Source organism: Borostomias antarcticus (assembly GCF_949987555.1).
Source record: "Borostomias antarcticus genome assembly, chromosome: 2".
Classification (NCBI taxonomy): Eukaryota; Metazoa; Chordata; class Actinopteri; order Stomiiformes; family Stomiidae; genus Borostomias; species Borostomias antarcticus.
In genome coordinates, this window is record NC_140235.1 from 34,047,489 (window position 1) to 34,064,798 (window position 17,310).

Genomic DNA, 17,310 nt, shown 5'->3' on the forward strand with positions numbered 1-17,310 from the left:
GGACAACAGTCATCCGACTCAGACAGGTGGAGGAGAGGTGAACCCTGGGAAATCATTCTGTCTGGAAACGCTTCCGATTTCAATGGCAAATGGCAAAGTTGCGTTATATAAACTCCAGTATGACGCCAGCTTATGTGCTATATCGAAGCACTAACGCACAAGCCATTGTATTGTTAAGCAACAAACGATCAAACCGAAATCTACATATGGCCTACATTTTTGTCCCTTTTCGAAGAGCTGCCGCGACTTCTGAAAAGTTGAACAACAGATGAAAAACTACATCTGAAGCCAGCTAGCAATTACTGTGTGAGAGAAGCTTTGAAAAGCTCCACACGTTGTGTGTCCTTGCGTCTGTGTAGAGCAATTACAGGCGTTTTTCAGCAGAGCTGGAACCGCGCACCTCGGGGGACCTCAGCGCGGGCGCGCTGCTGATTCAGAGAGAGGCGCTGGTTAGAGCGTCGTTATAATGTTTCTCTCAGCGACGGGGAGAAGTGGAGCAGCAGTTTCGCCACAAAACAGCTCCGGCTTCACAGCCTCTCTCCTTCCCCGGTAGCCGAGACGAAGTAGAAGAAAAGCAGGGCCTGTAGTTTCCTCAGTAAACACCTCCCCACCCGTGTAAACACACATAATCACAACAAGATGGCCGCCGCAGCCAGCCAAGGGCTCGTAATCTTATCACCAAAGTGAGTTTTAGGAGGGAACCCGTTTATTACAGTTGCCAGTTTATTGAATTAAACGGCTCCTTCTTCCCCCCAGAGACCACCCCTCCGCACAAAGGACACACACTTAGACCACCCCTCTACACAAAGGACACACATTTAGACCACCCCCTCTACACAAAGGACACACATTTGGACCACCCCCTCTACACAAAGGACACACATTAAGGCCATGTTACTGTCTGGGACACAGCAGAGCAGATATAATCTTGTAGAGAAAAAACCCTGTCTGTCTGCTCTGGCTCTACACTCACTCTCCCCCCCCCCCCCCCCCACCAGGAAGTCAAAGTAGAAGTGATCCCAAGAGAAAAGGGGGGGATATGAGCGGGAGGGATATGAGCAGGAGGGATATGAGCAGGAGGGATATGAGCGGGAGTTGACTGTGACAGGCAGCGCAGAGAGGGGCGGAGCCTCTGATGGAGGTTAGACAGCGTCGTCCCCTCGTTGGGACAGATCAGACATCACACAGCTCAGCGCTGTTGAACTCTCATCTTCTTCACTCCAGCCCCCCCACCGTCTCTCTGCGTGGCCCCGCCCGTCTGGTCCCTGTCCGTCTGGTCCCTGCCCGTCTGGTCGCCCGTCTGGGTCCTGCCCGTCTGGTCCCTGTCTGTCTGGTCCCTGTCCATCTGGGTCCTGTTCGTCTGGGTCCTGCCCGTCTGGTCCCTGTCCGTCTGGTCCCTGTCCGTCTGGGTCCTGCCCGTCTGGGTCCTGTTCGTCTGGGTCCTGCCCATCTGGTCCCTGTCCATCTGGGTCTTGTCCGTCTGGGTCCTGCCCGTCTGGGTCCTGCCCGTCTGGGCCTCTCACAGCCCGCTCTAATTCCCCTGGGCCCGGCGGATCCGGCGCTGACCACTGACGCTCCGTGGATTTGACATGCCCAGTGGAAATTCCTGAAACGCTACACTGCATTCTGTCAAGTTCTTATTAAAACAAACTGTACACACAGAACCAAAATGGAAGCTACAACGTAAATATCCCGGCTTGTGTTTCTCTTGCCTTCGTCCCTCAAATTCAATCAATGCGGAAACAACTGCCAAAAAGAAAAATGGCCCTTAAAACTGAAACCAGGTTGTGCGGATATCTGGTGCTCGGCAGCAAAGCAACACAATGGGGCTCACATTTCTCCCCCAAAACCCCTCCCGAAAAAGACGGTGGGGAGCGGAACGCAAGAGCTGGAGAACAGCAAAGCTGCCCAATCCCCGCGACCGACCGGATCCCTAACATTGTCTTGTTTACGACCCTCACAGCTCTTTCCCATGAACAAAGAACCGCATGAGGCAGCGTGGAATAGCTGTGGTTACTGTGAGTCCTGGACGCTGATCCAGGGTCTGTTCAAACTGGGAGGAAGCCACACGGCTTAGGGAAGGAACTGCTATTTGTCTCCTTCCTTCCTCCCTCCCTCCTTCCTTCTCCTCTTTCTCCTCCGTCTCTCCTTACTCCTCCTCCGGCCCGTAGCGCTGCTTTCGTTGGCCGAGCCCGACTCGCCCCAGAGGCGCTGCGCAGTAAAACACTCGGCCGTAAAACACCCAGAACTCTGACCGGCACAAAGTTACTAGGGTTTTGCAGCCGGGTTGTAAAAACAAAAACACAATGATTTAGTAATGGCTTCCTCTGCGAAGGGAACGAGCAGGACTGCGTTAGCAGGACGCAGGTCAGCGGGGGGGGGCTGGACGTTTACCTGCCAGCCCCCCCTTCACACGGCAACCGTTACCGAGCCCGACCCCCCCGTACCTGCCAGATCTGCTTACCTCACGTCAGCCTAAAAACCCGGGAAGGCCCTCCCCTCGGGGGTCACCGCTGAATTATGGGTATCCGGAGCGCACGCAGGAGTGTATCTGCAGAAGGCCATAATGGCATATCGGTTTACACCGGTGGGCAGCCGGCTGGACAGCTGAGTACAGTAAGAGGTCATAGTTTATAGAGGTCTGGACTTCCAGGAATAAGCCGGTCGCCCGACTCCAGATCAATCATTAATTCCACACACAGGTCTCCTTTCTCCCCGGCTACCACAGGGGATTTGGACAGAGTCTTTAAATCTGCATTGAGGTGAAATTAACATTGTTGGACCAGCTTCAGGATTTATATTTCAAGTCCTAAACACTACTTCTCAGGCCACAGAACAGCAGGTAATTTAGAAATAGCTTTCTGTTGACTCCCCTTCTCAACCCTGTTAGTCTTTTACCATAAAAACAGCCATTTCTTTCTCTTCTTTGCTGCATTCTGTTGAAATCATCACAACAACATGCATTATTCCCCTTCTCCCAGCTCTGCTTCATTAGGCCAAAGAGCCGTTAAGCACTTTGGGACAGTTTATTATATATATATATATATATATATATATATATATATATATATATATATATATATATATATACATACATCTATTCCCTACAGTAGATGCTACTCATTTGAACTATGTCAATACCTTTTTCTTTTAAACCAAGATTTGGATGATAAATGCCCATTTAAATGAGCATTTATATATTATATATATATGTTACATATATATCTTATTCTATTCTAAACTGCACAGGATGTATAGAGCCCCTGATACCCCCCCCCCCTCCACACACACACACACACACACACACACACACACACCATATCTAGTGTCTCTTTCTTTTTTGTTTCTCTGTATCTCTCTTTCCAACCTTTCTGTAATTTTCAACTGCTGAAATGCCAACTTCCCCCTGGGGGATCTTATCTTATCGTATCATCATTTGATAGAAGGTATTTCAGTGTTGAACATTCAGAATTAGAACCTGTTTAAAATGCAGATTATTTTTTCCATCAGGAGAGCATGATGACAATCTGCCTGGTGGAAACATGACACACACAGACCTAACACGACCTCCCGCCCAGGTCTGACATAAACACCCCTGGACCCCCAGAGAGTCTTTAACGTGCTGCTCTCCGTCACGTTCCCCTCATCTCCGCGGTGCAGCTCTGTGGACTAGGGGGTACGGGCCGTACCCCCGAGCGACCAGGCTGGCTCCCCAAAACACTGAGCACCTCATTTACTGGATGAGTTCCACTTTAACAGCACATGTCGGTTCCTGACAGAAAGCCTTTATTTAGCGAGCAGGGTAGCGCTGTAGCACTGGGCCAGTGGGTCGTAAGCGGGCCTGTGAGGTCATAAGCGGGCCTGTGAGTTCATAAGCGGGGCTGTGAGTTCATAAGCGGGGCTGTGAGGTCATAAGCGGGCCTGTGAGGTCATAAGCGGGGCTGTGAGGTCATAAGCGGGGCTGTGAGATCATAAGCGGGGCTGTGAGGTCATAAGCAGGGCTGTGAGGTCATAATCGGGGCTGTGACATCATAAGCAGGGCTGTGAGGTCATAAGCGGGGCTGTGAGATCATAAGCGGGGCTGTGAGGTCATAAGCGAGGCTGTGGAGTCTTGAAGGGTCCTGTCACCGCAGGGCTTCTGTCTGGGCCCCATTTAAATGAGCCCCGTGGAACCTGACCCAGTTCACCACGCCAGCGCTCATGTCACCCGGGAATGATCAGGGAGATATGGCACACACAGGCTCTCAGGAACACACACACACACACACACAGGCTCTCAGGAACACACACACACACTCACACTCACACACACACAGGCTCTCATGAACACACACACACACACAGGCTCTCAGGAACACACACACACACACACACACACACACACATACAGGCTCTCAGGAACACACACACACACACACACACACACACACACACACACACACACACACACACACACACACAGGCTCTCATGAACACACACACACACACACAGGCTCTCATGAACACACACACACACACACACACACACTCACACAGGCTCTCATGAACATACACACACACTCACACACACACACTCACACAGGCTCTCATGAACACACACACACACACACAGGCTCTTATGAACACATATACACACACACTCACACACACACAGGCTCTCATGAACTCACACACACTCACACACACACACACACAGGCTCTCATGAACACACACACACACACACAGGCTCTCATGAACACACACAGGCTCTCAGGAACACACACACACACTCACACACACACACACACACACACACACACACACACACAGACAGGCTCTCATGAACACACACACACACACCGCATGAACACACACACATACATGCACACACACACGTGCACGCACACACGCACACACACACACATAAACACACACACAAAGCATGAACACACACACACACACACCAACACACGTTATACAAACAGAGGAAAGTACCGACACCCCAGAGCCTTCTAGAGCTGCTAACTAGTTTTACTGTTACAGACCAATCGTGGAAAAAAGAGCTCAGGTTTTGGGAGGCGGTTCTTCACACACCAAAGAATATGAATTAAAAAGACAGAAAAAGCAAAAAAGGACTTAGTAATTACTCAATGAGGGTTCCTCTCGGTGACTGCGTCGCTGATGGTGAATTCCTGAGTTTGCGCTCAGACTTGTACAGGATAATTACACACCTTGGCAATAATTACACACCCATTGATCACCATGCCTCTGACAGTCCGCATTATTTCCCCGGCGTTGGTCTGGTAAGCGGCCCGCGCTCAACACGCTGACGTTAAGCCCGTTTTCTCTGCTCTTTCCAAGTCAATCGCACGAGAGGCGAGGAATCGATCCAGAGACGGCGCAAAACCGATGGCCAAGCTTTAATTTAGCACCTCCGTTAACAGAGTAAACAACAACAACATCCCAGATTCTGGGCTTTCTGACACGCGTTCGATGCGGCTCTCTCGTGACGGTGGCTCTGTTGGAGAGGCTGTCTGGCAGGTCGGGAGATAACAGATGGATGAAGAATGAGGGGAATTATGAGAGAGATTGATTTCTCCAGGATGAACGGTCTGCTATTCACACACACTCATCTGGAACAGACTTTCCTCTCAGGGTCCCAGGGTCTCCGCTATTATTGAGCACACACACACACACACACACACATACACATACACACACACACACACACACACACACACACAAGCACAAGCACACACACAAGCACACATGCACACACACACACAAGCACACATGCACACGCACACACAAGCACACACACACACACACACACACACACACACACACACACACAGTAGCCTATAAACACACATACATATATACATGCATGCATACACACACACACGCAGAAGCTGATTGGCTGGTGTGTCAGGAGGATGTGGACGCCCTATAGAGAACAGGAGCCAGGTCAGGTCTACAGTGTCTGCATGGGATGAGGAGGAGGTGGTGGAGGAGAGAGGGGAGAGAAGGAGGAGGGTGAGAGGGAGGAGGGGTGAGGGGAGGAGGAGTGAGGGAGGAGGAGTGAGAGGGAGGAGGAGTGAGGGGGAGGAAGAGTGAGAGGGAGGAGGAGTGAGGGAGGAGGAGTGAGAGGGAGGAGGAGTGAGGGAGGGAGGAGGAGTGAGGGGGAGGAGGAGTGAGGGAGGAGGAGGAGTTGGGGCAGGAGGGGTGAGGGGGAGGAGGAGTGAAGGAGGAGGAGGAGTTGGGGGAGGAGGGGTGAGGGGGAGGAGAAGTTAGAGGAGGAGGGGTGAAGGGGAGGAGGAGTTAGGGGAGGAGGGGTGAAGGGGAGGAGGAGTAAGGGGAGGAGGAGTGAGGGGAGGAGGAGTTAAAGGAGGAGGGGTGAGAGGGAGGAGGAGTTAGAGGAGGAGGGGTGAGGGGGAGAGCAGGGAAATGTCTGGGACAGGTCTGTGAGGTCATGGAGGGGTGTGGGAGGGTCCCATCTCCTCCTGTGCTGGGGATCATGGTGATGGTGGTGATCATGGTGATTATGGAGATGTTATCCAGAGCTGGAGCAGGGGTCTCTGGGGCCAGCCCTTATCTGCTCTACACAGCAGAGCCCAGAGCCCAGAGCCCAGAGCACGCCCTGCACATGGACAAGCTCAGTAGTAGCTGGAGGAGTCGGCCAATTAGGCCAGGGGGAGCAACTCTTGAGCTCTCCCTCTCTCCCCCCTCCTTCTCCCTCTCTCTCCCACTCTCTCTTCCTCCCTTCCTCCCTCTCTCTCCCTCCCTACCCCCTGTCTCTCTCTCTCTCCCTCCCTGTCTCTCGCTCCCTTCCCCCCTGTCTCTCTCTCTCTCCCTCCCTCTCTCTCTCTCCCTCTCTCTCTCTTCCTCCCTCCCTCTCTCTCTCTCTCTCTCCCTCCCTCCCTCTCTCTCTCTCTCTCTCTCTCCCATTACTGCACCCCCTACCTCGTCTGGCATCCTGGAAACGTTTAGAAAAGTCATTTGTGTGTGTGTGTTGTGTGTGTGTGTGTTGTGTGTGTGTTATGTGTGTGTGTGGGGGGGGGGGGGGGGGACTAACATACATGTCGTTTAGCCTACCCAGTTCAGCAGCTCTAATGTGAACCAGAGGCTGTAGCTCCTCCTCAGGGGGGGGGGGGCAGAGGATGAGTACAGGAAGGGGGAGGGGGAGGAGGAGGGGAGGGGGAGGGAGAGAGAGGAGGGAGGAGGGAGAGAGGAGGGGAGGGGGAGGGAGGAGGGGGAGAGGAGGAGGGGAGGGAGGAAGGAGGAGAGGGAGAGGAGGAGGAGGGGAGGGGGAGGGAGAGAGGAGGAGGGGAGGAGGGAGAGAGGAGGGGAGGAGGGAGGAGGGAGAGAGGAGGGGAGGGAGGAAGGAGGAGGAGGGAGAGAGGAGGAGGGAAGGAGGGAGAGAGGAGGGGAGGAGGGAGGAGGAGGGGAGGAGGGAGGAACGGTGGTGGTTGAGAGGTCCTCATTTAAGCCCCGTAAAAAAACAAGGAGGCACAAACATTTATCTGCTGGCTCTTTCATCAGCCCCCTCAGAGCCCAGGAATAACAGAGCAGCAGACACTGATAAACTGGAGACAGGAAGCACGGAGCGTGGGTACCCTGATCTCAGGTTTCCACCAGGCCCCCCCCTCGCACACACACACACACACACACACACACACACACACACACACACACACACACACACACACACACACACACACACACTCCCCCTTCCACAGACGCTAGAGGCTCTCTGGCCCGGGACCTGGAGAATGTCTTCTCTTCCCGGCGTGGCGGGTTCGAGAGGAAGGGACAACTCCCAGAGCTGTGTGGTCTGGGGACACACTGGCCTACTGTTGCTTATGGGTATTTATGGAAGTATGAGAGTCGTGTCTATCTCTGACGCACTGGAGGTTCAAACAGATCTCTGTCAGCAGGGTAAACAACTTATTATGGATGAATGATGTCCCTATTCTTCAGAGGGGCTTTCATATTCCAGAGTCCTGTTTCTTTACCCGTGTTCCAATGTCGAGCTTTAGCTTTAGCGAACGACACATGAGAAGTCGCAGGATTAAGAGCTTCGTTGTCAATCAGAGACAGACGCAGCTCACACGCTGAGATGGGATCTCTCTGGCCATCTCCATAGCGACCGGGCTGTCGACGGTTGGGATGCCTGCTCCACAAGTGAAGAGGTGTGGGATTAATCCGCACCACTGGTGTGTCGGCCATTAGGCCCCCTGCTGGGGGGGGGGGGGCAATGGCTTCTTTCTCACAGCAGCACTGAACAGGGATATGATGACTGGAGTCGGGCCAAGCCGAGCCACCTCGGCTACTAGATCCACTCCCTAAGCTCCATCTCTCATAAGAACCAGGCCAGGCCCAGCCTGGCTTATGTGCGAGGCTGGCTTGTTTCTGTTCAGGACTGGTAGGACGGAAGCTAGATATGCCACAGATATAGCTGTGAATTGAAATGACATGAAATAATGTCTGATAAATTAAGATAGGTCTTTGTCGCTTGGACACATCAGTTCCAATGCTTCCAATGCTAATCCAGCACAATAAGAGCGGGACAGCCAGTTAGCTCATGAGCTCACAACAACTAGCAGCAGCTTCCATAACATTAATGGTAGCGGTCACTGGCTAAAGCAGTTACACTGATGGTTCCTGTAACGTTAGCTATTTTGCTGCAATTGGTTCAACTTCTGTTTCTGGACAAAGGTAAGGGATAAAAAGGTTGGAGTGAAAGGATGACCATGTGGAGGTTTGGGGTATAGTCCCATAAAGTCATCCCCACCAGGTCTTGAACCCCGGTCTCCCAGGTGGGAGTCCAATGCTCTCACCACTACTCTACTTGTGCAGTGGAGATCGGCAGGTTGGTTTTGGTGTCCTTCTTCTAGTCCCTAGTGTGGGTTGGGGTTAGAATAAGGGTTGGGGTTGGGACAGGATCTGACCTATAAAGCAAGGGGTAAAGGTTGGAGTGAAAGGATGAACATGTGGAGGTTTGGGGTATAGTCCCATAAAATCATCCCCATCGGGTCTTGAACCCCGATCTCCTAGGTGGGAGTCCAATGCTTTCATTGAGAATCGATAAGAGAATCGATAAGGAATCGCATCGATAAGCAGAATCAAAAATGGAATCGGAATCGTTAAAATCTTATCAATTCCCATCCCTACTTTCACTACTTGTGCAGTGGAGCTTGGCAGGTTGGTTTTGGTGTGCTGGGACTCCTGCCTCTTGTGGTGCCAACAGAGAAATGCAGGTCAACATTGACCGGAGGGAGGGAGTGATAACCGGACAAACGCTATCCTACAAAAAACTATCTATGCTATACTATAGTATACTATAGAAAAACTCTCTCCTAACAACCCTCCGAGCTGTCCGTTCTGTTCTATATCTACTACTCTGGCCTTGATAGACTGTTCTGTCTCTACTACTCTGGCCTTGATAGACTGTTCTGTCTCTACTACTCTGGCCTTGATAGACTGTTCTGTCTCTACTACTCTGGCCTGGATGCACGGTTCTGTCTCTACTACTCTGTCTCTACTACTCTGGCCTGGATGGACTGTTCTGTCTCTACTACTCTGGCCTGGATAAACTGTTCTGTATCTACTACTCTGGCCTGGATGGACTGTTCTGTATCTACTACTCTGGCCTGGATGAACTGTTCTGTATCTACTACTCCCATACCAATAGTATATAATCAATGTAGACCAGTCATTATAGAGCAGATTTGAGAGGGTGAAATGAGTGCATGAGCGCTGAGCAGCCACCAAAACGTCCTCTTCAACTTGCACGGTGACAACCTGCAGGGCCGAGATAGCTAACGAGCGCTAATGCTAGTGTCTGAGCGCTGACTTCTCAAAACAAGTTTGCCAGTTCAAGAAGATGCATTCAGACCAAAAGATGTGAAGAGGTGAGCCACCTGAAAGTAACGTTACACCGTCAACTGGAAAATGCAATATAGGCCGGAAAGACCCCCTGGCCTCCAGCAAGAGGGGAAAATATCAGGTGTGTCGCCACGTTCAGAATGAGTTGTGCTGTCCATCTTTCATTTTGGAAGCCGTAATTGAAGCCAAGTAGATTACTAAAATATATGTGCACTGTGCTTTAAGCTGTTTAGCAGGCCCAGTTACCCAGCTTGTAGGGTATTGGCCCGTTTTGCCTAAATACCATTATTCGGTTTGAGTCGAGAATACAATTGAACACTGTATTCAAATTGACTAGTTGTTTTGTATATTTTTGGTATTGTAGTAATATACAAGGTTTGTGTGCGTTTGGTCGTGGTCATGAGTGATGGGCTATGAACTCCTGGCACAAACAGGAAGTGGAGAAGAGCGTGTTTGCAGCAGAGAGAACCCCCTCAGAGCTGGGCGCTGCTCGCCTGAGTACCGGCAGAACCGGCCGGGCCGGTCAGGGCGTGGCCGGGCGGGGCGGGACGCTGAGGCGAGGCAGGTCTCCGCTCTGCAGCGTTTCAAGGGTGATTCCAGAGGAAGCCGTCCTGAGGACACAACTACATGTTTTGGGCGGGCCGCGTCTCAGAAAGGCGGAGAGCCCCTGGTGAAGAGCACAGCAGGGAGGTAGCAGCCTGCTCTCTGCCGGCACTCGTCAGCACTGTTTTATAGCGTCTGCCTCCGTGTGCGCCCGGAGCGCCCGCCATCCCGTCTCCGCCCCAAACCCCCTCTTCCTCGTCTGTTTCGCATTGTAATCTGCTTAGCTAAGGTGGAATAACATGCAGAGCTAGCTAGCGATAGCCAGCTTACGGGAGAGGACGCTAGGGGCGCCAGGAGGGGGGGGGGGAGGCGGTGTGATGACATTCACCCAGTCAGATAAACACTGCCGGTGAGGTAAACGGCCCGACCGGAAACAGTGGGACAACACAGAAAACAAGCCATGACAGGAACAAGGCTGTTTACCCGCCCTTATAAGGGCATGTCCTTCTCTCCTGTTAACGGCATGAAAACGCGGCAGGACATTTTTGGGTTGCGCACCCGCGAGGCCCTTTGGGGACAGAAAGCCAAATTAAAGGGCAGGGGACGGAGTGCACACTTGTAATCTCTCGCGACGGGCTCCGTCAGACCCTCTGCTCAGAATGGCATGTGAAGGGCCTATTAACTGGTAATCACTCTTCCCTCTCTCTCCCTCTCCTCCGCTCCCTCTCTCCTGTCTCCTCTGATCGTAATTGCCCCCTACAGCACATGAGAGGTGGGGGGCAGAAGGGTGCAGCCCCCGGGACCCTCCGGTGTAATCACTGGGGGCAGTGAGCTGGCTGATAGACCAGGTCTTTGAGTGGGACAGACCCTCCACCTCCAAAATCACCCACCATTATGTCTATAGTGCTCACACACTCCAGAACTCAGGAGAGAAATGGGCCGTCATCGTCATCGTCACCGGCGCCATCACTCTCGCCATCACCATCATAATCATCCTCCCTGAGAGGCTGTTAGACAGTGGGGGGATGTTGTCAGAACGAAGGAAAAATGGTGTCAGAGAGAATTCTAGAGCACATTCCAGGCACTGAGCTTCCATCAAAACACACACACACACACACACACACTTCAGTAGAGCCTGTGATGATGTGAATGAGGTTGCAGCCCTCTGGGTGTAAGTGAAGAGCTGTGTCTATCTATGTTCTGACTGCATAGACACACACACACACACGCGCACACACACACACACACACACTCACACACACACACACACGGGTCAGGCTCTCTGTGCGAGGCCTGCTTGTGAAGTGGCGGTACTTGTGCCGGGCTCTGCTAATGGACCGCTAATAGAAGTGAATGCTGCACTATGATGCTCCCCTGTAGTTCAGAGTGTCACACGGAGTGATTAATGACTCTCTCTCTCTTTCCCTCTCTCTCTCTCTCTCTCTCCCTCCCTCTCTCTCTTTCCCTCTCCCTCTCTCTCTCTCTCTCTCCTCTCTCAATCTCTCTCTCTCTCTCTCTCTCTCTCCCTCTCCCTCTCTCTCTCCCTCTCTCTCTCTCCCTCTCTCTATCTCCCTCTCGGTCTCTCTCTCTCTCTCCCTCTCTCTCTCTATCTCTCTCTCTCTCCCTCTCCTCTCTCTCTCTCTATCTCTCTCACTCTCTCTCTCTCTCCCTCTATCTCTCTCTCCCTCTCTCTCTCTCTCTCCCTCTCTCTATCTCTCTCTCTCTCTCACTCTCTCTCTCCCTCTATCTCTCTCTCCCTCTCTCTCCCTCTCTCTCTCTCTCCCTCTCTCTTGCTCGCCCCCCTCCATCTTGGGGGGATGAGTGAGAGGATGCTGAGGTCATTACCCATGATGCTCCATCAGCTGGCACCAGCACAGCAGGGAGAGGCCCTGATCCGCCACGCCACGGCCCCCACGCACGGCCCCGCGCTCGGCCTCAACTACAGCCATTCACCCCCCCTCCCCCGGCCTCCCCCGGAAACAGAAGCGTAACGCCAGGCCCGGGGGACGCACGCTGAGCGGCCGCTTTTCACAGCAATCATCACGCCGCGCCGCCGCGGGTCACTTCCTGTCTCTGGCTGCAGGCGGAGCGGCGCCGGGCGCTCGGCAGGGACACGCACGCCGGGGAGACAGGCGGGCCTCGGATCGCCCCCGGAAACACACAGGAGCGGCTGCGTGTCTCTTTGCCGTCTGCGTGTGAGCACGGACCTTCCCCAGGCGGGGTTCCCTCGCGGGCGCACGGGGGCCGAACAGCGCAGCCGCCCCGCCATCTTGTCACCTTTCCGGGGCCGCCGCCAGAGGGAACGGGGTAATTCGCTGGCATTCCCGCTCGCCCGCCACACAATGCGCTCAGTGTGCGCACAGACGGGGGCTTGTGGAATGACCGCTGCGCCGGTAACCCTAGCAACCCCCCGGGGACATGCCTGTCAGGCCATGGAGGAAACGGTTAGAGTAATAATGATAGCAAAAACATTCTCACTTACCTGCATTTTTAGACACACTTTCTGAGCCATCTAGCAATAGGCATGCGTGTAGGTTCTCGTGTGTGTGTGTGTGTGTGTGTGTGTGTGTGTGTGTGTGTGTGTGTGTGTCTGTGTGTGTCTGTGTGTGTTTGGGTTGGTGGTGTCTGTCCTAAGCCATCCCTCATTTATAAAAACAGCGAACTCTTAACAGTGAACAACAATATTTGTTAAAAGACCCATTAGCTTTTCTCTCCGTAAACATGGCCCAGAGGACATGAAAGGGGGTGAGGTATGAGAGGAAAGAGTGGAAAGAGTGAACTAACCCCGTGTTCCCTGGTTGGGTTCGCCTCTGCTTCGTGTCTAGGGAACCCACGTCAGTGTTAAATAGGACCTCATTATAGAGTGAAGCTAAACCGATCTAATATACCAGTTTGAATGTAATATTATATATAATGTATATTCTATTCTATGCTAAATACTATACTACTATACTATACTAATTCTACACTATACTAAAATGTCAATTTTTAATCACTTCATGGCATTGTGGCAACAGTTATTGACTTTTTATATATGATCTGCTAAATTGGAAAAAGGCATTTTCTTTATTCCATGTTGGAATGTAATCATAATCCCTTCCTTTTCCTGCCTGGTCTCTCTTATCCACATGTAATCTGCACGTTCAAACAGACGCAGGCTTGGCCTCCAGCGGCTTCCTGAGCCATAAACACACACACACACACACACACACAAAGTAACACACACACACACGCACTAACAGCACGCAGGCACACGTCTGGGAGTGCCTGGCTGACACCTGTACCTATTTGGAGAGGGTGAACAGTCCAACTAGCGTTCCCTGAACAGTGAGCCATCTGGCTGCCCACCCCTCGGCCCCCTGGGTGAGTGGCTCAGCACTTTCAAAAGCTCCTTCAACCCTGACTCACACAGAGCCGGTCAGCTGGGAAGAGAGCAGCAGGGATCTCAGTCTTTCTGATACTCCTTCCCTTTCTCTCTCTCCCTCTCTCTCTCCCCCCTCTCTTTCACTCTCTCTCTCCCCCCTCTCTCTCACTCTCTCTCCCTCTCTCTCTCTCTCTCCCCCCTCTCTCTCCATCTCTAAGCTCTCTCTCACTCTCTCTCCCTCTCTCACTCTCCCCCCTCTCTCTCTCCCTCTCTCTCCCCCTCTCTCTCCCTCTCTCTCTCTCTCTCTCTCTCCTGCCTCTGTGCTGCTGTAGTCAAGCTAGGTGGATTACCTTGTCAAGAGGAGAGGTTCCACACGGACTAAGAAGTAGAGCAGCCAGTTGAAATGCAAACCCAAGATTCAGCCTATCAAATATCCTTTCAAATATCACCTTGATTTGTAGAATGGGAGGTTCCTTTCAGAGCTAGGCCGTGCGTAGAGCCAGAGTCAGAGGGAACAGAGGGGGTAAGTGAGACAGTGTAATCACCAGTAGTTTTACGCTGAAGAAGTGACTCTCTAGTGATTTGGAAATGTGCATAGCTCGTCAGAACACCCCCTAAAGAAAGGCAGGGCCATTAATTAGCCCCAAACACTGTTCTCTCCTGGCATATCGACCTCTTAATGGACAGGGAAGGACCTGGGTCGTGTTCCCTCCCCAGTCAATGACACGGCCTCTCCGGGCTCCTGGAATGGCCATTATGTCATATCTCCCATGCCCTTCAGAAACCAGAGCTGAGCCGTTCTTCCTCATCCTCCTCATCCTCCTCCGCTCGCTACTCATTAACAATGCAGGAGTGTGATGAGGGTCGGGCCAGGCTGACAGACCCGGGTCCCAGTATGGATCATCTGAAGCGCTGGTGCTGCCGGGCCTGCAATCCGACCCCCTCCCTGCTCTTCAGACGGCCGTGAAGGGCACAGGCACCACGTCCAAACCACGGCTCTCCCCGGGAGAAAAACATTCCTCCCTTTTTAGATGCTTTTAATAACGGGACAGAGTCCTAAAATCAGACTAATCAGAGCTCCTCCCTACAGTGAGTCATCTATTATTTCAACATATTGTAACTTTCACTTTAATCTACAGTGGACAAAAAGCAAAAGCCAGGCTCCAGATCAACGCAGACACACAGCACACACACACACGCTGGCACGCTCGCACACCCACACACACGCAGGAATTCTTATACAACACAATCCAATGGGATGTTTTTATGCCCCCGTTTGTTTGACAGACAATTCAGCTCAGGTGGGGCTGGATTTAGCAAACGGATTTAGGTGTTCAACTACAGCTGCATCCCCCAGATTAACAGCCATTAACTGCGTTACAAGACATTCATGAGAGTCTGAGATAAACAACTTCAACAGAATGAATACAATTATGTTGAACAATAAATATGCCTATGCTAAATATTAGATTAACGTTAATCCAAACGTATCAAACTTCAGTGTGTGGTGGAGGCCTACGGCCAACTATACTGTAGGCCTACTCACACATAACATGGCGAATGCCCTACTGAATGCCTGTCTCAACAACAAGCTACTGTCGCGTAGGCTACTGCTCTTTTCTGTATCGCTGTCATTTTACCAAAATAAATGGGGAAAAAATGAATGAAAAATCAAGATGGAGTAGGCTCTCTATTTCAGAAGGATAACCGTTATGATAGACGCTGGGGGAGTCAAGGGCAGAGGCATAATTCGTGGCCTATGACCCTGAACTTTGCGGTCTTTGTGGACACAGCGACCACCTGGAGATGGGGCGAAATAGCCTACATTTCGCAAGACGAAATACCGTGAAATTACGGCTATGAGAGCTTTAACTAAAATGCATTATGAACAGAAAGCATGGGGCATTAGTGGCCACGTCGTTGGATGAGGCTGGAGATCCTATCGTTCCCTGCGCTTTCTAACGCAGCACAGATGGATCTTTTTCGTTTTTAAAAATCCCATCATTTTGAGTTTATTTGTATTATATTAACCGAGGACAATCATCAGCCGAATACAAACCGATTCTCTGGCGATAACTTAATATTAAGAATCTACCTGATTCAGGGTTCGGCGAATAGCCTACGAAGCGAACTTGCCGCAAAAGGAGACATTATTTTCACCCGTGATAATTAACTTCGAAAATACATTCAGAAAAACCTTATTCATATTCCACTGACGATGTTTGTTAATAAGGATCTAGTCTGAGGTAACGGGCAATGTGCGTAAGGCGATTCTAACCACAATTGCGCACAGCAGCTGTGTTCAAGCCGTGTGATGTTCCCATATATTAGTGCACATAGTAGCAAATAATTAAGCCTATGTTGATTATGTAGAACTTAGATTAGGATCCTACATGAATATCAACTTTTCAATTCTTATGACACTCGGCTTTAAGGGTACTGGTTGTAGGCTATTTGGTTCTTTCAGGAAGCCGCTGCAGGTATGAATTGTGGTTTACCTTGAGCTGCTCCGATATCCACGAGGACAATTAGCAAAACCGAGGATACGACGATCATCTCCAGTAAGTATCCCGCGACTCCTCGTCCACTTCTGCCTGTTCGTCCACTGGACCCCATGATGAGGAGTCAAACTCCGCGATGAGGCGAGTCCGGAGGCTTCCCAACACCGCTCAATTCTCGGTGCTTTCAGCCGCTGTTGAAATGTTGCCCCCAAAGTTGACGGAGCGAAGGAACGAGACCAGCGCACAATATTGATGAAGGCTGAGTAAAACCTCTCTCCACGACTTCAGTCGAACAGATGAAATGTGACAGAAAGCCGATTGAAATTTGGAATACGCGCGAGCACCGCCCTCAATCAGACTAGGCTATATGATGGTATGCATAAAAACCTTGGAATTGTCGTTTTGCTTTTCGTTTTAATGCGTAACTGATTTAGCTGACTGAATGGGCCGATGTCTTTTTGTTATGACGCTCATATTCCGGATTTTTAAATTCACAAAAGTCTTCCGTTGAGTTCCTCAGTCGCGCTCCTCACTCATCCTAGCGAGAACGTATGCAGCCTCTGTGCCGCGTCCAGCGCTCTACTGATGGAATTGAATACGCGAAGGGTCCGTCTCAGTGGGCTACCATGCTCTCCCTCCAATCCAAATACGACCGACTCCTGTATGAGGTTAGAATGTGGTGGCGGGCGGCCATATCAAAACCCGGCCGGGAGATCATCCCAGGAATGGATGGTGTTTATTGATCAGAGGAGCCAATATAGTAAATGATCGATCATGATTACGTGTGTCTAACAGCCTGCCAAATAACCAACTGTATTGCGTGACTTAATTCTAGATTCTGATTTTAGGCACCTAATTTAGGTCACCTAATGAAATGCATAATTGACTTTTATTTGTGATGCATATTTCAAAACGCAATTAAAAGATTTTTCGGAAAATACTGTCAGAAAACAATGTCATTTAGGCCTACATGACATTGGCATCTGCGTTTGTCATGGCCATTTGGAATCTAATTTAGAGCTGGTAATTAGGTA

At 51.2% G+C, this 17,310-nt stretch overlaps 1 protein-coding gene across 1 annotated transcript in view; it reads right to left on the minus strand.

Moving 5' to 3' along the window:
* The window catches only part of unc5cb (unc-5 netrin receptor Cb), a gene marked incomplete at its 3' end in the record, with an annotated part of 123,885 nt that extends 107,415 nt beyond the window's left edge, over positions 1 to 16,470 (minus strand). Inside the window, 1 exon segment of the mRNA XM_084454651.1 lies at positions 16,274 to 16,470. Within this exon segment, the coding sequence (XP_084310777.1) occupies positions 16,274 to 16,391 (118 nt within the window). The 5' untranslated portion in view covers positions 16,392 to 16,470.
* Between the last annotated feature and the right edge of the window lie 840 nt (positions 16,471 to 17,310).